Source organism: Podarcis pityusensis, assembly GCF_964106645.2.
Source record: "Podarcis pityusensis genome assembly, chromosome: 5".
NCBI lineage: Eukaryota > Metazoa > Chordata > Lepidosauria > Squamata > Lacertidae > Podarcis > Podarcis pityusensis.
In genome coordinates, this window is record NC_138032.1 from 25,910,824 (window position 1) to 25,936,359 (window position 25,536).

At 43.5% G+C, this 25,536-nt stretch overlaps 1 protein-coding gene across 5 annotated transcripts; it reads left to right on the top strand.

Annotated features, from left to right (window-relative positions):
• The first annotated feature begins 3,625 nt into the window (after positions 1-3,625).
• LOC308478407 (phospholipid scramblase 2-like) lies at positions 3,626-24,986 on the top strand. 5 transcript variants are annotated; one of them, XM_081008109.1, is made up of 10 exons: positions 3,626-4,058; positions 9,840-9,872; positions 11,887-11,997; positions 13,430-13,548; positions 14,192-14,234; positions 15,516-15,742; positions 16,657-16,818; positions 19,325-19,486; positions 22,568-22,654; positions 24,175-24,317. In XM_081008109.1, exons 1-9 carry the CDS (start codon positions 3,641-3,643, stop codon positions 22,613-22,615), a joined length of 1,323 nt encoding a protein of 440 aa, XP_080864235.1. In that variant the 5' UTR covers positions 3,626-3,640; the 3' UTR covers positions 22,616-22,654; positions 24,175-24,317. The 5 variants fall into 5 exon arrangements, with proteins under 5 accessions (XP_080864235.1, XP_080864233.1, XP_080864234.1 ...); XM_081008107.1 differs by lacking the exon at positions 22,568-22,654 and having other exon boundaries at positions 24,175-24,986; XM_081008111.1 differs by lacking the exons at positions 3,626-4,058; positions 22,568-22,654 and adding an exon at positions 4,073-4,166 and having other exon boundaries at positions 24,175-24,986.
• The last annotated feature ends 550 nt before the right edge of the window (positions 24,987-25,536 follow it).

Genomic DNA, 25,536 nt, shown 5'->3' on the forward strand with positions numbered 1-25,536 from the left:
TCTACACCAGGAGCAGGGGAGGGCAGAAAGGTCAACATTGGGATCTGTTGTCCTATTGGATTCTGCCACTTGAGGTGGTGATCTAACTTTGCCTCATGTGTGGGCCGACCCTGTCTCTGAACATGCTTAGTTTCTCATTAATATGTGTCTCAGTGGGTCATTTCATGATTCGATGAGGTTCCTTTTGAAAACAAATATTTGCTGACTACATTCTTTTTATAAAAACACTTTTCCAAGGTAAAACACTGGTTTTTGCCAGTGATTCCAGAGTCCCTCAATGCTCTTTCTTTGGCTGTTATTGCCATTGTAAAATAGGAGGGCACTAAACTTTACCCTTTTCAAGAAAGAAGGAAGCAACATGCAGTGGGCTCAGCTAGCCTGAAGGACCAAGCCCAAGATGGGAGAACTGGGTTTCTCTGAAATGTGGATGGCAACCTGATGTAGATGGGAAATCTGGGCTTTGGTGCTTGGATATGCATCTGAGCACATCCAATATGAAATTAATCACAAATGCTCAACCATGCAAACAACCTTGTTTGTTGTAGAAATATCTATTCCACCCTTCAAGCAAGCTCACAGCCTCAGGAACAAAATAATGTATAAATACAGCTGAAATGTAAAAACAACATACAGTCAAACCTCGGTTCCCAAACACTTCTGTTTTGGAACGTTTTGGCTCCCGAACATCGAAAACCCGGAAGTAAATGCTCCGGTTTTCAATCGTTTTTCAGAAACTGAATGTCTGACATGGCTTCCACCTGAGTGCAGGAAGCTCCTGCAACCAATCGGAAACTGTGCCTCGGTTGTCAAACATTTTGGAAGCCAACATTTTGGGCTTCCAGGACGGATTACATTCGACAGCCAAGGTTTGACTGTACTAAAATCTGCAAAATTCTAAAAGAGTAGCATAAAACAATGAGCAGAGATTAGAAGATTGAACCAAGTGATTTAAGATCCTGGTAAGACAGAAGTGTTAGAATAGGTGCCAGTTGAGCGTTATTGGGGAAAATATTCCTTGTAAGAACATAAAAAGAGCCCATCTTGCCTAGCATCCTTCTCACTGTGGCCAACCAGATGCCTGTGTGAAACCCACAAGCAGGATTTGACCACAATAGCATTCTCCCCTTCCTGTGGTTTCCAGGACATTCAGAAGCATTACTGCTTGTAGCTGTGAAGGAAGAGCATCACCATCTTAACTAGTTGCCCTCAATAGCCCTCTCCTCCATGAATTTGCCTAATATTCTTTTAAAGCCATCCTGGTTGGTAGCCATCACTGCCTCCTCGGGGAGCAAGTTCCTTGAATGAAGAAGTTTTCTTTCTTTTTCTTTAATCTGTCTTGAATCTCCCAACATTCAGCTTCATTGGATGTAGTGCTATGAGAGAGAAAGAAAACCTTTTTCTCTATCTACTTTCTCCATGCTATGCATAGTTTTTTTGAAAACCTCTATTAAGTTGCCGCTTACTTGCCTTTTCTCTAAACTAAATATTCTTAAACACTGCAACCTTTCTTCATAGGGTAGTTGTTCTACCCCCTTGATATCTGGTAGCTTGTCTGCTGGGCCTCCAATGGCAGGACACCTGGACAAGGAAGAGCCTCTGTTGAAATCTTGACATGTGGACCAGTACATTTAATTGAGCCCAGAAACAGACCAGGATCCCATGCAATTGACAAAACACTGGTGCAATGTGATCAGTTGGTATTCTAGCAGCTGTATTCTTAGTTTATGAACCATCTTCAGAAGAAGTCCAACATATAACATATTAGCATAGCTAATAAGGACAACTCAGGCTGCATCTCTGTCCAAGCAGGGTCACAGCTACCACACTAACGTAAACTGGTAGGAAACAAAGATGGATTAAGGAGGACCCTGAGGTGGTATGCCTGTTCGATCAAGGGGACTGCAACCCAGTCCAATACAGAGTAAAAACCACTAATCCAGACAGATGAGCCACCCACCAACATTTCTATCTTGTCTGGATGTAGCTTCAGTTGATGGGCCCTCATCCAGTTCGGTAATTGCCATCAATTAATTGAGCTTTGATTGAGATTTAAGTACATACACTCTCATTGTGGTTTGATAGTGGTAGAACAGGCATAGGCAAACTCGGCCCTCCACGTGTTTTGAGACTACAATTCCCATCATCCTTGACCACTGGTCCTGTTAGCTAGGGATGATGGGAGTTGTAGTCCCAAAACATCTGGAGGGCCGAGTTTGCCTATGCCTGTGGTAGAAGGTAGCAGGGCTGTACTTAGATGCATCATAGCAAGCAAGCAAATTAGCTGCCTAATAACTCTTATGTCCTGGAGCTGTAAGTAGCTCTTTCCTAGCAGAAGGAAATATGTAGTGTCTAGAGTTTGTGGGTCACTGTGCTTTGCCCTCAGTTGCTAGCTGTATACTCAAGTTTGCCTAAAGGAGTTCTGGTCTACCTTGCAGTAGCTATTTCTAAACTGCCCTTATTCTGCTCTCTGTTGCTTCTTGCTTCCTTCCATAAAGCAGATTATTGAAATTCTTTATTTCTTTAACCATCTTTTCATCTGTTGCTAAATGGAACAATAAACCTTTTATTAGAGGCTTTATTAGTCGAACTTGAACCCATAGCTATGAGATTAAGAGACTCCTCCTCTACTGACTGAGCCATCCCAGATGCCATATTGTAAAGACTCCTGTGGGTGGCAGAACAAGCAGTTCAGGAGAAAAAAAAGTAGAGAGCAAGCAAGTAGGCTAGTGATCGCTTTGGACATTATCACACACTGTTTATACCATTATGTTGCAACATTAAGAAGAGTTTTTCTGGACCAGGCCATCTACGTAATCCAACATCTGGTTTCTTTCCCCCCCTTTTTTTATTGACTTAAGAAAATTATACAGACAGCAAAACGAAGAAGCCTAAATTAGCATAGCCTTCTACCGATAAGAAATAATAACTACTATTACAATAATGAAAATACTAAAAATACATTTACTTCCCCTTTTGAACTTCTATTCTGGTTACCATATATTACTATTCTAGAAGAATCTATTATATCCTTTGCTGTCCCATATATTATTTTATTTCCCAAATTCAACCTAACCCTCCCCTCCTCCCCACTGCTTCCCTTCACTTGTGTGCGATCTTCCCATCATCATATTTTTTCTAGTTGCTTTAATAAAATAGAATAACATGAAAACTGCTAAATTATTAATACTGTACTTCTTTTGTCCTGTTTCTTTAGGCAAGCCTAAGGGCATGAACCCAATATGACTCTTCCACTTGGCTTTCTAGCAAATAATATTCATGCGCCTCTAGAGCTGGAGGTTGCCAGGATTTCAAACTCCGCATTCCAGCACCAGAATACACTGCGAAACCCAGTAAACTCAAGCGCCAAAATGCACTGGGGGTGACAACTGTTGACGCCCGCACAAAAAGTAGTAGCAGTTCTGAATTTCAAAGTTCTGCATTCCGGGTTGTAGAAAAAGGTATTTGCTTCGCTTATTAGTATAAACACGTTCGCTATTCTGGAAGAAGCACACCCGTTTTCCTCTGCCGCTTGGCGGCGTGACTCTCTTCGCTTAGGGGCAAAGTTTGCAGGCGTACAGCTCCGAAACACTCTCTTTCGATCCTAAGGATCAGCCCTTGAACATGGTGAGGAGTAATAAAAATGGGCAGACTCCTGTGCACGCGCAGAGTTCCTTTCCCCCGAGCCGCGACAGCCAGCTTTTGGACGTCCTGGCAACGCTTATTTCCTGATCCTCTAATATGGAGACGGACTGGACAGCTCCTACAACTGCATGTAAATGCGCTTTGTCGAGGGAGCGTTATCAAGAGGGCAGCCTCGGCCAGCGAGCGAGCGTCAGCCTTGGCTTCCGCTGGCTGCGTCCAGCTCCGCCTTCTGTTCACTCTTGTTTTGACTCTCACTCTCCCCTCCCTCTGCCGGCTCCATTTTATCTCCTTCCCAGCCCCTCCTTTGTCCCCCTGCGCTGCATTGCAAGGGCGTGTCTCTAAAGAGACGTCCTCGTCTGTGGCTTTTCTGAGCCTGCGGCGCGTGGAGAAGCAACGAATAGAGACCCACCGGCAAGGTATTGGCTTTCACCTCGGGGTAGAAAGCAAATATGGGCATCGGAGGAGAGCGCGAGTGAAGACTGTTGCAAAGCAACCCCTAAGGGGTTCGAATTAGTAGCTGCCAAGTGAGTTTGTAACCTTCCAGACTAGGCGCGTTAAAAAGAGGTCTCCGCCCGGGGCCCCGGTTAGGCGGCGCGGGGAGCGGGGCATCAACCTCTCTTTCCTTTGACGCCCCGTTAAGTAAGTTACAGGTAGGTAGCCGTGTTGGTCTGCCGTAGTCAAAACAAAATAAAAAAATTCCTTCCATTAGCATCTTAGAGACCAACTAAGTTTGCTATTGATATGAGCTTTCGTGTGCATCTGAAGAAGTGTGCATGCACACGAAAGCTCATACCAATAACAAACTTAGTTGGTCTCTAATTTGGTGCTACTGGAAGGAATTTTTTTATTTTGCCGTTAAGTAAGGACAGGCTGAAGGGAGTTAAACAGGAAACGCGAAATCAGGTTTCCATAGATGGCATTGCCCAACACCATCGGTGAAATTTCCCCTTTAGTACAGTGGTACCTCGTGTTAAGAACTTAATTCATTCTGGAGGTCAGTTCTTAACCTGAAACTGTTCTTAACCTGAGGTACCACTTTAGCTAACGGGGCCTCCCGCTGCCGCCGTGCAATTTCTGTTCTCAACTTGAAGCAAAGTTCTTCACCCCCCGAGGTACTGTTTCTGGGTTAGCGGAGTCTGCAACCTGAAGCGTCTGTAACCCGAAGCATCTGTAACCCGAGGTACCACTGTATTGTATATCCATGCCAAGAAAAGCGAAACTGTTGAATTTTAGATGTTGATTCCTGCATTGCAGGGGGTTGGACTAGATGACCCGCTGGGTCCCAACTCCACGATTCTGTGCTTATCCAGCCTTCCTAGATATCAATCTTGGCTGTCTACAACAAGATGCCAAGTGGCGAATTCTGAATTATAATGCTGTGGTGGTGGTAGTGATGTTTTTGTTTTTTAAAAATCATACATTTAATTAGAATGTTAAACCTTTACTAACTAATGTGAATTGGTGGATTACATAATCACAAACCACAGTCATTTAACCCTTGACCCTCCTGATGTTGTTGGACTACAACTCCCATCAGCCTCACCTACTTGGCTAATCATGATAGGAGTTGGATGTCAACAACCCCTTTCAGAGTCAAAGTTTCCAGACCCTGGAGTCCAGTTCCTGTTTTTCCATGGCATGCTGACAAGAGCAGCTCCTAAGTGGGAATCCAAGAATGCATCCAGATACAGTAATTGTTATTTCTGAATGGGATTCGATCCAGTTAGGGATTCCATTTGGGAGGGGCTGTTGCTCAGTTGCAGAACATCTGCACTGCATGCAGAAGGTCTCAGGTTCAATCTCCAGCATATCCAGGTATGGCTGGGAGAGAACCCTGCCTGAAACCTTGGAGAGCCATCAGCAGTCAGTGTAGACTAAGGTAAAGGTAAAGGGACCCCTGACCATTAGGTCCAGTCATGACCGACTCTGGGGTTGCAGCGCTCATCTCGCTTTATTGGCCGAGGGAGCCGGCGTACAGCTTCCGGGTCATGTGGCCAGCATGACTAAGTCGCTTCTGGCGAACCAGAGCAGTGCATGGAAACGCCGTTTACCTTCCCGCCGGAGCAGTACCTATTTATCTACTTGCACTTTGACATGCTTTCAAACTGCTAGGTTGGCAGGAACAGGGACTGAGCAATGGGAGCTCAGCCCGTCGCGGGGATTTGAACTGCCAACCTTCTGATCGGCAAGTCCTAGGCTCTGTGGTTTAACCCACAGCGGCAATGGTGGTGGTCAGACTCGGCCCTCCAGCTGTGTTGGGACTACAACTCCCATCACCCCTAGCTAACAGGACCAGTGGTCAGGGATGATGGGAAATGTAGTCCCAAAACAGCTGGAGGACCGACTTTGGCCACCACTGGTGTAGACAGTACTGTGCTATATAGACTCATTTCAAAGCAGCTTCTATGTTCTTGTAGCCATGCTAGCAAATTAAGCTGTGCAACCATTGCTGATTTGGAGCTCTTTTGTAAAAAAGCACAAACTCTCTTAAAATAATGTTTCATTTTGTTTGTGGTAAGTGATGGGGAAACACTCTGAAAGTGGTGGGGTAACATTTGCTCAATCAAACGTCATCTCCCATCCCATCCCCCCCCATATTACAATACAGTATAATTAACTGATGTCTCTATGAAAACAAGTCAAGAGGAAAGCTCCATGAACAAGTTGCCTGGAAGCAATGCATCAACTTGGGGGAAGGCAGAGATTTCCTGACACTATACCTATTGAAAATATACCCTGAAACTATACCCCTTTGATTCTCCCTGTGCTGCGATCAGATAAAGGCACTGGAAGTTGTAGGGAGGAGAGGCTGTTTAACCTTTTCATTCCCAGCTCTTTGCTCCAAAAGCCCCAGCTATTGCTTTTCTCCCAGGCGGTGTACACATGGCAATTTGAAGTGGATTTGATACATCCCATGTCTACATGGGGTTTTGGCGTGTGTGCCAGCAATGTGACATTGTCCTCCTCCAAATGTCATCCTGCACTTTCCCCCACATTGAATCAAGATTTGCCCAATGCATGGTTAATGCATTAAGGGAGGAAAAAATGTATGTTACCCAGCTGTGGACATACTGGAGCGCATTGTGTGCCACTACCCCAAACCCATCTGTTACCACACCCTCTGCTCTGCTTCCATTGGTGAGGTGCTCCTTAGTGGATGGCTGGTGGGCCTAGGTGCAGCACACACACACACACACACACACACGGTTTTTGTTTTGTTTTGTATGCAGTTTTGTGGAAGTTGGTATATTGGAAAACTTGTATATCAACCTTTTAAAAAAAAACTTGCAAAAAATCAAATGTTCCCAGCCATTTTGATCATTTTTTAAGGCATGTGTGCCCATGCTCAGAATGAAACAAGTGGGGTGGATGGGACAGGAGGAAATATATACTGCCTGAAAAGCACTGCCGACTGGGGGTGAATGACAGGTGGTCTATATTGCCCAACCTTGTAAGATTCCTTCTTACAAAGTTGCAAAACCAGGTTGCCTGGTGTACTTCTGCACCACACCCATGCCATAGACTTTACCATCCTTGGCTGTGTGGGATTTCCAGCTGCGTCTTGTTTAAGCAGCATTTTTGTGTTTTTTTTTGTCTGGCTGCAAATTGTCCAAGCTGGGTGGGATTTTTTTTGCCCACTCCATACTGTATTCAGGGGATGTTGTGATTTAGGGGTGGAAATTACAGGTTGATTTGGTTGCATGCTTTATTTGGGTCACATTATCGGCGGGAAGGTGTGGGAAAGGTTATGGTTAGATAAGGGAACAGACAGTGTTAGAAACTCAAATATTTAAGCTAGGCATCAAATGGCTCCATAAACCAAGGTTGCAGGTTGAACAGTGGAAACACCCTTAGGCTCCTTTGAAGGTGATGGGTGTTTCTGGAGGCCAGCTAATATAACGTAGGGTGTGGGGCCCTTAGCTTAGATCTGGAGCATTCTTGAGCCTCACCTGCACACCTGCCTGGAATTGTGGGGCCCTGGGAGGGTGTGGGGCACAAAGGCCTCCCTACTTACCATAAGGCCCAGGCTTTGTCATGCTACTTGAAATGGGCAAGGTTGAGCTTGCTCAAAGTTTTGGTTAATAATAAAATGTGGCCCTATTTCAACCCATCGCCTCTTTATTTCTGGGTCTGGTCACAATAGCAGATGAATATGGTTGGAAAACAAGGTGTGTAGATATTTGCATGCCCATTGCTCACAGCCATGCATAGGTAAACCCAGGCCTCCAGATGTTTGGCGACTACAATTCCCATCATCCCTGACCACTGGTCCTGTTAGCTAGGGATGATGGGAGTTGTAGTCCCAAAATATCTGGAGGGCCGAGTTTGCCTATGCCTGGCTCACACAGAAATATTGGATCTCAATGACTTGTTTGTGAGAGAATGCTCCTGCCTGGAGGCACCCTCAGTGCCAGGTGAATTCCAAAATCATGGCACTACCACTGAAGAGGTCCTCGCTTCAGTCCTCACCCATCTAACTTTTGAAGGCAAAGGGATGTGAAGAAGGTTTTCCAGTACATAGCTCCATAACTGGACAGGCCCATGTGGAAGATGGTGGCCCTTACATTAATCTGGCTCATTGTTCTGCCAGCAAACTGCATCTTATTAAACAGAAGCTGCAGTGTCTATTGATGAGAAGAGCATTTGCCCAGAGACTAGGTCCCAATCTGTAATTATAATTGTTTATATTCAGTTGTACTCCAGAGTGAGGCTACCTCTTGATACCAGCATTTCTGCTTCTTTCCTTAGTGAAACTGGAGCAACAACAAGGTCAGGGCCACATGGTTGCAACAAGCTCCTGCCACTGCAACTATACAGCCCTGACCTCACCATCACCCTGTCCAGGTCAACAACAGTGATGATGGCATTGTTAGGTGGCTCTGCCCCACCACACATGCCACTGCTGATATAGGACAAATGCTGTCAGTTGTGCGATGGGATTCACCCGATGAACCCCATCAGAGGAAGACCTTCATAAGGGCTTCCACTTGTGCCATGCAGCTTCTCCCATCTCCTTCCCCCATGCACCCCCCCCCCCAAATTGGCTCAGGGGAACCCACAGAATAGCACACAGGGAGAGGGGAAGGAGGTCATTCCACCTGGCAAGCTGATGGAACATTTGCTAATAACATGCCATAGAATTCCAACCATGGGAATCTACCCTCAATATACCCTGCCTACCCACCCCATCTTTCTACCCAGTCTAGCAAATTATCCTTCAACACAAGCAAGTAAGGAAATTCCTGTCTCAAGGATCGTTTCCCCCCCTCCTTTTAACTCTGTCACCCCCTGAGGAAATGAATAGTGTTTCCATTGGCTGTTGGACTGAATAACTCATTTCAGACTATACAGAGTGGTGGTAAGTGAACTAGTTTATTATCAGAACCCTACATGCTACATTAGCTGGGTTCTGTAGCACAGGCTTCCTGCAGGATTTCCCTAGGGCAGGCATAGGGAACTTGTAGTTCCAAACCCCATCCGCTGCAGCCAAGATTGCCAATAGACAATTAGAGTTGGAGTCCAACAATATCCAGAAGCTACAGATTCTTCCTTCCTGCTCCATACATCTTGAGTATGTGTTAGAATAACCCTTCCGAGTGGCCTATTGCGTAAAAGAACTTTAACATTGCAAACAGCGGTTGCACAGAAGAAATTTCTGTTGTGCTGTAGGATTTCCAAAACATTTTCTAACTCCCCCTCATTTTGAGAAATACTGTGTGTGCATTGATAAGATTAGAAAGCCCCTGATGTACTGTGACTTCAACTGAAAGATTATATTCATGCTCTTGAAGGAGTTGCATAGTTGATAACATTGCAGAGGAGGATGGGGAATGGCAGTGCAAATACAACTGAACAAACCTTGGAACAGGCAGGGGGTTTCTCGGTGGAAATCTATGATTTCGAACCAAGAAACCTGGAACCAAAATGGAATTCTGTCTGCAGTTTTGTACAGTGCAGTCCAGTACATATATATTCAGAGAAGCAAGTTCAATGGGACTTACTTCATAGTGAGTGTGTTTAGGATTGTAGCATCCATAGCTGTATATTTCATGTCTCCACAAGGGTGCCTTGGACTATGTTATCTTTTCATAACAGCTGGTCAGATGTAACATTTGTTTTTGTCAATCATCCCAAAGAGCAAACAGAAGTGGGGAGAAATGATCACACTGTAAAATAAATATATTATTTTTTTCCAGACAGGATTGTATGCAAAATCATGGAAATGCCATGTGAGTAAAACAACAAAAAGCAGTTTGTGTGTGTGACTTATTTGCTTTTGAGCTTGGAATATGCACATTCCTTGGTTTTGCTTGCATGAATGCCTCTCTGCTTCTGCTTCTGTTCTTATTTCCAGTCTGATGTAGGAGGGGGCTCAAGTTTCCAATTTAAGAGCAAGACTTAAAATAATGCCACAGAAGCAGGAATCTCTTCTGTTAGGTAGAGTTGGGAGAGAAATTTGATTCAGGTTACATTTGAAGGCAAAGTTACATAATTCTCACTTCCTGAAATAACATACAAAACCAAAATACAGCAAACGTTTGAAATTCACATTTATCTGAATTTTGCAATACAATTCTCCAGCCGAGTAATGTGTAAAATATTTATATTAACTAGAGTAAAGTGTGCGTTTAAATATGAATATTTAAGGGCAAAAACCATACAAAAATGCATTATATTAGGAAAATAGGAAGCTGCAGCTGATTGAAAATGCTGCAGATAGGCTGTTGGTGGGACAGTCTATGTATTGGCAGCATATAAATCCGGTGCTGAAAAGTCTGCACTGACTGATGAACCCGGTGGTAATAATAATAATAATAATAATAATAATAATAATATTCATAATCTGCCCATCTGCCTGGGCTTCCCCAGCCACTGGGCGGCTTCCAACAAAAGATTAAAAATACATTAAAATGTTCAGTCATTATAAACTTCCCTGCCTTCAGATGTCTTCTAAAAGTCAGATAGTTGTTTATTTCTTTGACATCTGATGGGAGGGTGTTCCACAGGGTGGGCTCCACTACCAAGAAGGCCCTCGGCCTGGTTCCCTGTAACTTTGCTTCTCACAGTGAGGCAACTGCCAGAAGGCTCTCAGAGCTGGGCCTCAGTGTCCAGGCTGAACAATGGGTGTGGAGATGCTCTTTTCGGTATACTGGGCCAAGGCTGTTTAGGGCTTTAAAGGTCAGCACCAACACTTTGGATTATGCTCAGAAACGTACTGGAAGCCAGTGTAGATCTTTATTTGTGGTCTCGGCGGCTGCTCCCATTCACCAGTTAGCTGCCGCATTCTGGATTAGTTGTAGTTCAAAGGTAGCCCTATGTAGACCACATTGCAGTAGTCCAAGCAGGAGATAACTAGAGCATGCACCACTCTGGCAAGACAGTCTACGGGCAGGTAGGGTCTTAGCCTGTGTACCAGATGGAGCTGTTAGACAGCTGCCCTGGACACAGAATTGACCTGTGCCTCCATGGACAGCTGTGAGTCCAGAATGACTCCTAGGCTGTGCACCTGGTCCTTCAGGGGCACAGTTACCCCATTCAGGATCAGGGAGTCCTCCACACCTGCCTGCCCCCTGTCCCCCAAGAACAGTACTTCTGTCTTGTCAGGATTCAATTTCAATCCATTAGCCGCCATCCATCCTCCAACTGCCTCCAGGCACCCAGTGGCATTGAGGTCAAAGGAAATGAAACTCAGAAGTTGCAGGTTGACAACTTTTGGTGTTTTGCACCTCACAGCCTATGTTTCTCTCTCTCTACAACCAGCTGACTTCCAAATTAAAATGGCAATGTGTTTATTAATATTTTAAAGAAATAATTTTATAAAATGTTTATAAACATTTATAAATTTTTTAGAAATGGTAAACCTAACACATTTTAATATAAATATTGCAACAAACTAGCATTTCTAAAAAGGCTAAAATAGGGGTGTAAGGATCCCCAGCAATTGGCAATTGAATTTTGATCCATAATCTTTTGTCCTCACCTCTCTCATGTATTTATTTTATTTTTATTTATGAAATTTGTATGCCGCCCTTCCTCCACAGATCTCAGGGCACTTCACATAAAAAAATACACAATACAAAACACAAAATGCATAATTAAAACAAAAACAAACCAATAACCCAGCCCCAAAAGCATTAACAGGCTTCACAATGTTTCACATGCACAGTGTCTAGGTATGGATAATGGAGATGCAGGGCACAAGTGTAACGTACCATACACCTGACTGTCTTTCTCTTCTTCCAGCAAAGGAATCTGAGCCTACCCCACCACCTCCACAATATCCAGGCCCAGGATATCCACCTGGCCAAGCCCAATATGGATATCCTCCGAATGCGCCTGGACCTGCAGTCCCAGGTAAGCAGTTGGGTCTATGCAGGGTTTCTTAGTTTGCTTACAAAATGATGTTTAGATAGGTGAAATATTCAGAATGTGGCTGTATGACTATTCATTTAAATCTTCATTTATTACATTTATATCCTGCCTTTCCTCCAAGATCCACCTCCTGCCCATATTTCCCCCCCAATAAAACCAACAAGTTAGGCTAAGCTTACTGGCTTCCTGGGGATTTGAAAGTCTGTTTGTTATCCTTAATCACGACTCAGTTGCTGTTATCTGTTCAGAATTTTGTAGTACAATGGTAAGGCACACAGCATAAAACCTGAGTTGTTGCATCACCACATCGCACAGTAAGCCAAAAGCCATGGTTTATTGTGTGAGAGTGAACTCACACCCACTGTGGATGATGGAAGTGTCACTGCTGGGAGAAACAGACCATGAACCTTGGTTTAGTGTTGTGTCCGTAGCAGGGATTGTGGTTTGTTTTGCCACTAACAAAGCACAACTTGTAGCCGAAGTTTGTTCTTGGCTTGCACATCATAGCTTGCTTCCTCCCAATGTGAGCAGGGAGAAGTGGGCGGCAAAGAAACAGGTGTGATTTTTCTTGAAGTTAAATTATGTTTTGAACTGGAATTTAGGTGAATTGAAACTGGAGAGCGCATTGTCCCCATATCCCTTACAGGCCTCCAACACATCTATCAACAATGAGGTGGTGTAAATCGTTTGTATAAAGTAGTGTACAGTGTTTTGATTTTTCATTTTACACCCCTGTGTGTATGATGAATACTCTGTGCGCCCTCTAGTGGATTTTTCAGCCATTGATGACAAGTTTGTGAAACCTTGCATTTGTGAAAAACTTGCATTTGAAATGCATTTTCTTTCCTGTAACACAGCCGACTTAAAAAAAGGAAAAAAGAAAAGAAAAAAGAAAGTCTTGCGATCTTGACTGAGATTATTGCAGAATTTAATTGGAACATGATGAAGAATTAACATTGAATTTATTTTCAGTAGTTATAAATCACATTTGTGAAATTATCCAAAATGATTTGCCACAATGAAAGGAATCCATGATCAAATATAATACAGCAAGGCTGTAGTTCGGAGGCATAGAGTGTATGGAAACTGAAAGTGACCCTTCCACCTTATTGAATGCCCTTATGGGCTCTTACTGATGGGTGAAAGCGAAGGGTTGTTGTTGAAACATACAGTACAACCACGAACCCTTCTGAAGCTGCTCAGTTTGCTTTCAGTTGTTTCTGATTTGCAGTGCAACCCTAGCCATGTCGACTTGGAACCAAGTCCTGTTGAATTCAGTGGATCTTCCTCCCAGGTAAATGGGAGTTAGGATTGCAGCTTTAGGGTCTTCAAGAATTCTAGAGGTTAAAATAATGTTTTAATTAGGTTTTGATCTTTCAAAACACTCCTGGATAACTTTCTTCAAATTTCCTAGGTCTGCCAGCAACTTACAGTGCTGTCCCGGTTCAGTATCAGCCTAATGTGCCTGTGATTTGGATGCCGCCACCTCCTGCAATTCCAAAATGCCCTCCAGGATTGGAATATTTAAGCCAGGTATCTCCCTCCATTTATCCCTATGTCTCATCATTTACCAAGCACAGCAGTCTCCACAAATATGGTCACCACAGTTGCCATGGTGAACCCTGCCTTGATCCTGGCAATCATAATTGGGAAGCCATGCACAAGAACCAGCTGTGGTTTTTCTTTCTTTCCTTTCCTTTCCTTTCCTTTTCTTTTCTTACCACCCAAACTTTCAAAATCACATTCTCTTGATTTGAGTAGATGGATAGCTGCCTACCATCTCCCTCCACCACTCTCCGCAGACACCCACCATCGCAATAAAAATAAAATAAATGATAAAAAGAACAATTAGCCGTTTTCTGCCCTTTCATAACATTCAAAAGGAGCTGCATTGCTTTGCCTTCCTCATTGAGGAGGAGCTGGCTAATGCAGAAGTTTGGCTTCACCCCTGGAGGCACACTCCATTGTCTCTCGAGACAGATGAATATCAACAGTGGATATAAGCACCTCTAAGCAAGTGTGCAGAAAACGAAAATGGTGGCAGTGTAAATGACCATAAATATTACCAAAAATGTACAATGTTACATTAAAATAATTGCACCTATGTAATCGTTTTGTAATGCATTTCTGTTTTAACATGTATGCTCTTGTCTTTTGCCTTTTATCTTTGCAACAGCTTGATCACCTATCAATTCAACAGCAGATTGAGCTGATGGAAAGTATGATCTTGCTATCTTACTTAAATTCTAATTCAGCATTGAGAGTGACTTTCAAATTGATGGCTGTGCTTTTTTAAAATCCAGGATGTTCTCATGGGTGTCAAATTAACATATATCTATTACTAAAGCTATGCGTTAGCCACCTTCCCTATATTACAGGTGGTGTGCGATAAACAACAACTCAGAATAAAACAAATTGGAAAAAACAGCCAAAATGGGATGGGGTGAAACAGCACTTCTGTAAAAGCAAATTAGCCAGCTGACCCAAAGATCAAAAATAATAATAAATAGTAGTAGTAAAAAAAAATGTGTTGTGCAAAAAAGACTAAGAATGCAAGTGAGAGCATTCTTTTCCTTTTCTTCCCTTATTTGTACAAAATGATTTTCACATCCTGAAACATGACTGCATGTAATGTTAATGACATGATGAGCAATCACATTGTACCTTAAAAATATTAAGGACCAGGTTGTTACCTAGACATGAGTGGAGTGCAGGCTTCATCTTTTCTCTAGGCCCATTTCATTTGAAATCATGCCCCACCCTGCAGCAGTTAACATTAGGGGGGAAAGTTCTCATTGGAACCAAGAGGAACTTTCCTCCAGTGCTAATTACTGTCCATGAAGGTGTTAGATTTTGTGGAAACTGCAACTGGAGAGGCAGGTTTAAACATCTCCTCCTGCTGAAATCTTTAACCATCCCCTCTGAACCTAGTATATTAACATTTACAAATACATGTTGCTAATCGTGTCCTTAACGTCACCTGTAGTGAGGCCCGGCAGCCTCTCTTTGCTGCTTGCTCAACTGGTTCAGTGTTTGGACAGACAATAAGGCAGAGTAATACCTACATGTTGTCTTATTTTACTAGACAGGCAAGAAGCTGAATATTCTTCTAAGGCATGGGTAGGCAAACTAAGGCCCGGGGGCCAGATACGGCCCAATCGCCTTCTAAATCTAGCCCGCAGACGGTCTGGGAATCAGCATGTTTTTACATGAGTAGAATGTGTCCTTTTATTTAAAATGCGTCTCTGAGTAATTTGTGGGGCATAGGAATTCGTTCATTATTTTTTTTCAAAATACCTGTATAGTCCGCCCCCCCCCCACAAGGTCTGAGGGACAGTGGACTGGCCCCCTGCTGAAAAAGTTTGCTGACCCCCGTTCTAAGGCTTTAGTACTGTAGATTTGAGGCTAAAGTTGATGGCTCCAATTTTTGTTCATAATCTTCATGACAAGCGTTTGGATCAACTACGTAAGCACTCAAACTGATGTTGCTTCCTTTTCAGTGATAAGTGGCCTTGAAACTTGCAACAGATATGAAGTCAGAAACTCTGTGGGGCAGATGGTGTATTTTGCAGCTGAGGAAAATGACGACTACACCCTGAATTGTTATGGGGCAATACGCCCCTTCACCATTAAGTTCTATGACAGTGCAAGCCAGCCAATCATGCAGCTGACAAGAGATTTCCAGTGTTCCATTTGCTGCTGCCCTTGTATTTGCTGCTTGCAAGAGGTAAACTTGCACTTTTCCTAGGAGCCCATCTTCTGATTTTCTTCCTCAAATTAGTCTTTCCAACTTTCAAGATGATACTCTTTAGGGATAGGTAAAGGTAAAGGGACCCCTGACCATTAGGTCCAGTCGTGGCCGACTCTGGGGTTGCGGCACTCATCTCGCTTTATTGGCTGAGGGAGCTGGCATACAGCTTCCGGGTCATGTGGCCAGCATGACTAAGCCGCTTCTGGCAAACCAGAGCAGTGCACAGAAACACCGTTTACCTTCCCGCCAGAGCAGCACCTATTTATCTACTTGCACTTTGACGTGCTTTCGAACTGCTAGGTTGGCAGGAGCAGGGACCGAGCAACAGGAGCTCACCCTGTCACGGGGATTCGAACCGCCGACCTTCTGATCAGCAAGTCCTAGGCTCTGTGGTTTAACCCACAGCGCCACCTGCGTCTTTAGGGATACCTACTTATTAATTCTCAAGATTTCTTTGTGGCTCTTTTCAGGTGGCTCCCATCATTTCAGTTCATATTTTTAATTACAGAGATTCAATTCATTAGAATTATGAAACTTTCCATTATAGTAGGGACAGGGACCGTTCTTTTTCTGAAGCCACAGTGACAAATTTAAGTGGATCTCTCTCTACCATTAGCAAGAGTGTGTCTGTTTATTTTAGACCTCTTCAGGCTTATGTCTTTGCAAATACCCATTTATGCCAGCATATACCTTCACATCTCTTTCCTCAAGAAAATACATGCCATGTATGTGAGGACACACTATACCTTTGGTTAACCTATTTTCCCCATGTATTTTCATCCTGGGCATACTCCAGCTTGTATTATAAACCTGGAAATTCTTATTTGTGCATTTCTGCACTAGACGAAAGTGCAAGGTCCTGTTCTTACTGTGCTGTTTTTCCTTTGAAGCTTGAAGTTCAGGCCCCACTAGGCACAGTCATTGGTTATGTTAAACAGAAGTGGCATCCCTTTCTCCCGAAATTTGTTCTCCAAAACGAGGCCAGAGAAAGCGTACTTAAAATGACTGGGCCATGTGTGCCATGCCGCTGTTGGCAGGATATTCATTTCGAGGTAAGTCAATCCTTAAAAAGCTAAATTCCTAGGTTTCCCTGCCAGATCTTTGTTATTGAAGTATATTGTATCAGAACACTAATTGCATTCATTATTGGGGCATTGAATTTACTCATAGTAGCAGGTGTTAGCGTCTCAGGGCTAGGGGTGTTGGATAATTCTGTCCAAAGCGTTTTGTTCAAGGTCAGGAATGGAAATCATAAAAGCAAATATGATGGGCATTTGCTGTCTGCAAACGTTGTGCACACAGCAGATATTTTCTATTTGTTTTTGCTATTTCCCTTCCATTGAAATGCATTGACGCTGATCACATAATTAATTAATTATGTTAATTTTGCTCACCGTGGGATAGCAAAACAAACTGTAGGTTTTAGTGGAAGCCAAACTGTATTGGAATGGGGAAAGCGCTGATAGTGGCATACACAGTATGGTACAGATTTGGCTCCTTCCTTGCATCCCCATACTCTGCTTTGTTCCAGTCTGGCAAGTGTGTTGTGTTGGGGGGGACCTTGCATCAGGTCCTGCACCAGGCCTGGGTTGTGGCAGGGCTGTGAATGGAAGGAATATGTGATTTGGGGGGCAATCCTAAAGCAAGAACAATAAATGCTATAGCCACTTAGAAGCATCAGACTGCTGAACCCCTGCAAGCACAACATAAGGTTGAGCAAAAACCTGTACACAGGAACATAGGAAGCTGTCTTATATTGAGTGGGAACATGGGTCCATTTAGCTTAAGTAACGTCTGGACTGACTCTCCAGGGTTTCAGGCAGACTCTTCCAGCAGCAGCAACAGCAACAATTTTTTTGTACCCCGCCCATCTGACTGGGTTTCCCCAGCCACACTGGGCGGCTTCCAACAGAATATAAAAATACAATGAAACATCAGATATTACAAGCTTCCTGAGTGCCGCTACTGAGAAGGTCCTCTGCCTGGTTCCCTGTAGCTTCAGTTCTTGCAATAAGGGAACTGCCAAAAGGCTCTCGGAGCTGGATCTCTGTCTGGGCTGAATGATGGGGGTAGAGGTGCTCCTTCAGGTATACAAGGCCAAGGCCATTTAGGGCTTTAAATCTCAGCACCAACACTTTGAATAGTGCTCAGAAACATACTGGGAGCCAGTGAAGATCCTTTAGGGCCAGTGTTAAATGGTCCCAGCGGCTGCTCCCAGTCACCAGTCTAGCTGCCGCATTCTGGATTAGTTGTAGTTTCCGAGTCACCTTCAAAGGTAGCCCCATGTAGAGTGCATTGCAGTAGTCCAAAAAAGAGTTAACCAGAGTATGTACCACCTCAGTGAGACAGTGCTCAGGCAGGCAGGGTCTCAGCTTACGTGCCAGTAGAGCTGGTAGACAGACGGCTTGGACACAGAATTGACGTGTGATCCCAAGGCTGCACACCTGGTTCTTTAGTGGGACAGTTACCCCATTCAGGACCAGGGAGTCTCCACACCTGCTCACCCCCCTGTCACCCAGAAACAATACTTCTTCCTTGTTGAGATTCAGCATCAATCCACTGACCTACCTGGAAATGCTGGGGAGTGAATCTGCAAAGCAAAAGCTCTTCCGCTAAACTACAGCCTTATGCCTGTGATATGCTGGCAGAGAAACTGAAAGGGGACAGATGGGGGTGGGATTAATCCTAAGTATGGGAAGCTAATGTGAAGTATGCCAATTTAAATTAAGCCAGCGTAAGGTACACCGGTTCCAAACTCCAACCTAATCCTGGCAGAGGGAAAACAATCCTTTAACAAAGGTTTGGAGTTATATCATTTTTTGCTGGCTTAACTTATGCCGAATTTACCAGGTCATGTGACTTGAGCTGAATAGGCTTAGGATCCAGCCCGAGGTTCCCCCCGCCCCGGTCTCACCCCTGGAATTCCCTGCTTTCAAGGCTTACGCCACCTTAAAATCTGCCATGCTCAGCTCAAGCTGGCTAGGGGTGTTCCAGCTGAGGGAGTTTCACCAGTGTAGATCAGCTTGAACCAGGAACCTCATGGCTCAGCCGGAGATCCGCTGGACCCTTTTAAATGACTATAGCATTTATTGTTATTAAGATGTGTAATTTTTAATTGATGTTGAAGTTGATATATATTTATTGATAGGTTATGTTTGATGATGAACTCTCTATACTTAGGGCCATTTCATAATTTTAATTCTTAGTGCTGTGCCTTATTTTTGTGCTTTATGTTATACTGTGTGCTTACCCATATTTTTCGCTCTATAAGACCACAAGACGCACCTAGTTTTTGGAGGAGGAAAACAAGAAAAAAAAATTCTGAATCTCAGAAGCCAGAACAGCAAGAGGGATCGCTGCGCAGTGAAAGCCTGCGCAGCCTGCATTCGCTCCATAAGATGCACACACCTTTCCCCTTACTTTTTAGGAGGGGAAAAGTGAGTCTTATAGAGCAAAAAATACGGTATTTTATTGAATGCACTGTATAAATGTAGTTAAATGAAAACAAAAAAACACCTTGCAAATAAAATATTTTTTTCTGTTCATATTAAAAACCAGGTGAAGACACTGGATGGGAACTCTACAGTCGGGACAATCAATAGGAAGTGGACAGGCATGGCAAGAGAGGCTGCCACAGATGCAAGCATCTTTGATGTCCAGTTCCCCATGGACCTTGATATCAAAATGAAAGCAATCACCATGGGGGCCTGCATGCTCCTGGTAAGCCTTATACTGTACCTCAGACTCTACAGTATGATATTAAGGTCCACTGCACTGGAGCAGTGGTTCAGGGGAACTGGCACAAGGACCTTTATTTTAATGTTACACCGCTCTTCCTCACAACTGGATGCCCAGGGCCCATGTGCAACAGAATTAAACTGTCATCGTAAAGGAAATAATTTACTAAATTCCTAATACCAAACAAGAATCCAGTTTGTTTGGTGTTAGGAGTATAGTAAATTATTTCCTTTACACTGATGGTTTAATTCATTTAAAATGAAGATGCTACCATCTAAGACTGCAGTCCCACTCAACCTTATAAGCAAACTTATAATGGAGAAGAGGGCTATTGATGGTTATTAGCCATGGTGGCTATTCTGCAGTTGGAGGCAGCAATGATTCTGAATACCAGTTGCTGAAAACCATGGGAGGGAAGAGTGCTTTTGTGCTTGAATCTTGATTGTGGGTTTCTCACAGGCATCTGGCTGGCCGCTGTGAGAACAGGATGCTGGACTAGATGGGTCATTGGCCTGATCCAGCAGTCTCTTCTTATAAACAGTGCTGTACTTCACAGCAGAGAAGATAAGGAGATAATATTGGATGGATGGAGAATGCAGCATAAGTGGGCAAAGTAGACAGTGTGCTGAAGAAGAAGTATGTGCTGGTCCCGTGGGTTAACTGTGAGGCAAGAGCCGAGTCCAGTCTGAGGTCGAGGTTGCAGTATGGAAGCAGTCCATCAAAGCTGAAGCTGGGTCCAAGGCAGGGAGTCGAGTGAGGTCAGGAGATCCGGCAGGACAGGTGCAGGCAGGAACTGGCTACCAACAATGTTGCTCCCGCAACTTGGGACTGGGGCTGGCTGGCTTTTATCTGCCCCAAGGCATAGGGCGGCCCCAGTCCACAGGTGACTCGCCTCTCCTGGCCTGGAGGCGAGCACTCCTCCTGCGGGAACTTAGTTCCCTCCGCCTCTCTGCCCTGAGCCTGCAGCTCAGGAGTGGCTGGAGGGTTACCAGACCCAGAGACTACCTCTGACGGGGCTGAGAGTGGAGCACCTGCAGGCAATGTGTCCTCCATCACCTCAGGGGCCAGAGCAGACTCAGCTGGTGCCTGCACCTGAGGATCCAGCACAGGTGAGGACCCTTCAGGCTCAGGCCCCAGCCCCGGCTCAGCTGGTTCTGGAGGCGGGGTCTCCTGTGCAGGCTGGGATCCCTCAGGTTCAGCCTCCAAGTCCAAATCCCAGGCCATCACAAAGTAGTTGAGAAAATGGATAATATAGACATTCCATTTCCGCTTGGATGTTGCTGAGACATCTACAACCTCTTCATTTTCATCAGATGATTTCAACAATATCAAGTTTTTCATTCTTCTTACCTTTGAGGCCAGGCCATATTTTCTTTAGCCAGCAACAATTCTTCAAGTGTACAGTGATACCTTGGGTTACAGATGCTTCAGGTTACACACGCTTCAGGTTACAGACTCCACTAACCCAGAAATAGTACCTTGGGTTAAGAACTTTGTTTCAGGATGAGAACAGAAATTGCGCGGCGGCGGCAGTGGGAGGCCCCATTAGCTAAAGTGGCACCTCAGGTTAAGAACAGTTTCAGGTTAAGAACCAACCTCCGGAACGAACTAAGTTCTTAACCCGAGGTACCACTGTATACTAAAAATTGAAATCTTAAGGAGAAAGTGACAAGGGCATTTATGAAGGGCAGGCAGGCAGACTATTATTGCAAAGTTTCGTGATTCTCAAGGGTAGAGAACCACCCACAAGTATTTCTCCCAGCTACAGTGGTTTCAACTCCTAAAATTTCTGTCCAGAACATTTTCTTCTCCAACAATACAAATGGCAGAAAGGATTCTTTCAGTCATCAAAATTCAGTTGCTTTGGATGGTTTGCTCTGACAAGTAAAAGAAAGCTTCTTTGCTCTAGAATTCTTTGCAATCCATACTTATTCATAACTGCGCTTCTTGGATCTCCATACCTGCCAATTCCTTGGGTATTATACCAAGGGCATGAACTAAATGGTAATCTATTTCTGACAGAAGACAGAGAGGCTGGTACTAATAGGATAATGATGTGAGGAAGAAGGTGGCTTCTTGCAAGCAAGCTTCATGTGGAAGGAATTGCAGCTCAGTCGTAGCAGCAAAATTCATTGCTTATTCTGAGGTAGCTTAAGCTGTACACGAGGTCACATTGCCAGCTGCTATTACTGGAAGATAACTGGTCAAAACATGCATTGAATCCAGAGCTGTAGATATATGTGGAAAGAAAGCAGAGTAGCATTACTATGATTGTTTTATTTATTTGTCCCTTAATACAGTTCCAGGCAATGCAAAAATATAGAGTTAAAAGCATACCAATTACCAAGACACTTCACAAAGCAGCAACAGCAACTTTGAAAACTCCAGCTGTATATTTTAGTTTAGTTTTTTACTTACTCCTAAAGAATTTATAAACTGCTTCTTATTATAAAAACCTCTATGGGTTATGCTAACCCATCAGAATTCAACAAATGCCTAAGGTAAGTAGTAACCTGGCGTTGAAAATATGTTGAGACCACCCTCACTGTGCAGAGCCTTCCATAGCTGGAAAAGAGGCCTTGGGGGGATGAATGTAGGGTCCAGGTAGCTTCGTGCTGGGAGAGATGCTGTTTTCATGTATTTGGGCCTCAAGCCATATAGGGCTTTCTAGGTCACTACTTTGAACTGGGCTCAGCCACTGCAGCTGTGGCAGAACCATAGTTATGTTGCTGGATTATTTATTCTTTTTGCGTGATTAATGGATTTTATAACTGTGTTGAGAGCTTAAGAATAGCCCACCAATGACCCATCAGGTCCCATGCTGTCCCGACTGAGCTACTCCTGACTTAGCAGTGAAGAAGCATCCACCCACAAAGTACGAACTTCCAAGCATGGAAACATTTCCTCAACCCTCAAATGATAAATTGCTTACAGCCTCATGGAGTTGCATTCAAGATACGAAGGAACCAGACCTAGGGACATGTGCTGTTGTAAAATATAAAATAAATTATGGATTTGATTCCAGAGTTCATGTAATTGATAGTTCTTTTTTCTACTACTTAGGATTTCATGTTTTTTGAACGTACGGGAAAAAGAAACCGTCATGACTGATACATCATCGTGCTGGGGTGCATCATGGGATACATCGACGTTAGTTCAGGCCAATTTTGCAATGAGTGTGAATATCCAAAATTGTGTTCTCCCATAACTTTACTAAAACAAGTTACGAATCCAACTTGTAAAAGGGATTTTAGTTTTTTAATTTGTTTTCCCTTTAAAGTAGTAGTAGTAATAATATTTTTAAAAATTATTTATACCCCGCCCATCTGGCGGGGTTTCCCCAGCCACTCTGGTCAGCTCCCAACAGAATATTAAAAACATGATAAATCATCAAACATTAAAAACTTCCCTAAACAGGGCTGCCTTCAGATGTCTTCTAAAACTCAGATAGTTGCATATTTCCTTGACATCTGATGGGAGGCTGTTCTATAGGACGGGTGCCACTACCCAGAAGGCCCTCTGCCTGGTTCCATGGCAACCTCATTTTTCACAGTGAGGGAACCGCCAGAAGGCCCTCGGAGCTGAATGATGGGGGTGGAGATTTTATGACTGTGTTGAGAGCGTAAGAACAGCCTACTAATGACCCATCAAGTCCACAGTCCTGTTCTCACACTGGCCAACCCGGATGCCTGTGGGAAACCAGCAAGCAGGATTCAAGCCCTCTGCCACCCTGTGGTTTCCAGTAGCCATCGCAGCCTCATGATGTCACTCTGAGGCATTTTTTCTGATGAGTACTGAACGGTCACTATTGTAACTGGAGTGCCAGAAAAGATGGGCAGTCATGCCTAGTGATGTGTGTTAACAAAATAATCCAGAATTTTAAAAAGAAAAGGACCCAATGCAAATTTGCACAGGCTTATGTGCATTGTACAATTTTCAGTTTGCATTTGAATTTTTTTTTGATGCTCAGCCTAGTATTATAGAATCATAGAACTGCAGAGTTGGAAGAGACCAAGAGGATTATCTAACATGCTACAATGCAGGAATCTTTTGCCCAAAGTGGTGCTTGAACCCACAACCCTGAGATGAAGAGTCTGATTCTGTACTGACTGACCTACCCCTGACTTAGCATTTTTGATATAAAAGGAACAGTGAAGAAGCATCCACCCCCAAAGTACAAACTTCCAAGCATGGAAACATTTCCTCAACCCTCAAATGATAAATTGCTTACGACCTCGTGGAGTTGCATTCAAGATACAAAGGAACCAGACCTAGGGACATGTGCTGCTACTGGATGCAAGTCCTTGAATTTAAAGCAAAATGAAAACAAGCTGGACATATTGTTGCCTGTGCCCAAGTCTTGCACACACATTCCACCGCAGTGGGTTCAGTGAGCCATACTTTAGTGCAGAAATCGAAAAGGTGTGACTTTCCAGATGTTGTTGAACTAGAACGCCCATTGTCCTCAAGCATGAGATCTTCTGGCTGGGGGTCCTGGGAGCTGTAGCTCAGACACATCTAGAGGGTTGTATGTTCCTTATTCTTGCTTGTCATGTTTTCTCCAGTAGTTCCATTTAAATAATTTTGGGATAGCTGTTTTAAAATATAGAGTAAATTATGGATTTGAGTCCAGAGTTCATATATTCATAGTTCTTTTTTCTACTACTTAGGATTTCATGTTTTTCGAACGTGCGGGAAACAGAAACCGTCAACGTCGTTCTGGGGTGCATCATGGAGCACACCATGGTGCTGGGGTGCATCATGGGATACATCATCATGCAGGGATGCATCATGGGATGCATCATCATGGCGGGATGCATCATGGGAGACATCGTCGTTAGTTCAGGCCAATTTTGCAGTGTGAAAATGGAAATATGAGTGTGAATATCCAAAATTGTGTTCTCCCATAACTGTTTACTAAAACAAGTTACCAATCCAACTTGTAAAAGGGATTCTACTTTTTATTTTTGTTTTGCATTTAAAGTAGTAGTAGTAATAATACTTTGTAAAATCATTTATACCCTGCCAATCTGACTGGGTTGCCATAGTAGCTTATTTTGGTAATTTGCAACTACCGCTGTATTCTTCATACCCTAGAAGCTATAATATTCCCTCTAGGTAACTCAAAATATTGCCAAAAAAATTGCACTGCTTTAAAATACTATTTTGATTCAGCTAATAAATCACTGTATAAATAGAAGTATTAATTATAAATAATAGTTAAAGTGCTGCACATCCTTTCCAGATCACCAACAGGCTTAGTAGCAAAGCGGCAGAAATCCAACCCTTTATTCACTGCTGCAGTCAAAAAGCCTAGAAAGTGACCAAATTACTGCTCTCCAAGTGCCTGCTAAGGATTGTATTCTATATGATGGTCCTAATGTCTGCCTTTTTTATATTTTATACTGCAAGTGTAACAAAAAGAAAAATGTTTGCTATGATTTTGTACTGCATTATTTCATGCTGTATTGTTGTGCAACTGTTTTGTTCAGTTGTGTATTTTTGGGAAGCCACATTGAACATGTCAATGGTAACACAGCTATCTAACCTACCAAATCACTAAATAACATAACTGACAATGAAGCTTAGTAGTGCTACGACTGTGCACTCAGTGTAGGACTGTGTGTGCAAAACTGGCTTGAAACACAACCAGCTTGTTCTTTTTCTCAATATGGATTAAACTGGCTCGAGGGGAAATGAATCAAGACACAGTATTTCCTAAGAAACGACAGGGCAAATACATATGGATTGTATACACTACCAAAACACAGTGTGGGACTGTTTGAGAGTCCCCTTGAAACAACTCTTTGCAATTCTCTTTTTATGTTGGCTGTTTGATAATTGTAATTTTTTAAAATCTGAAAAACTAAATAATTTTTTGTTTTAAAAAAGAAACAGCTCCATGGTGCTCTTTGTCGAGGCTGCCTGCCTTTCTGCCTTCTCACCTAACACCCCACTCCCTGACAGCTCTGGATCACTCCAGGCAGTCCAACCTGGGGTGACCTGGGGCTGTTGTGACCCAACCTGGTAGA

Coding starts and splice junctions, on each gene's coding strand:
- LOC308478407 (XM_081008107.1), top strand. CDS start 3,641: ATGGGCAGACTCCTGTGCACGCGCAGAGTTCCTTTCCCCCGAGCCGCG. Junction 11,998..13,429: donor GCCTGGACCTGCAGTCCCAG/GTAAGCAGTTGG, acceptor CAAATTTCCTAG/GTCTGCCAGCAACTTACAGT. Junction 14,235..15,515: donor GCAGATTGAGCTGATGGAAA/GTATGATCTTGC, acceptor CTTCCTTTTCAG/TGATAAGTGGCCTTGAAACT.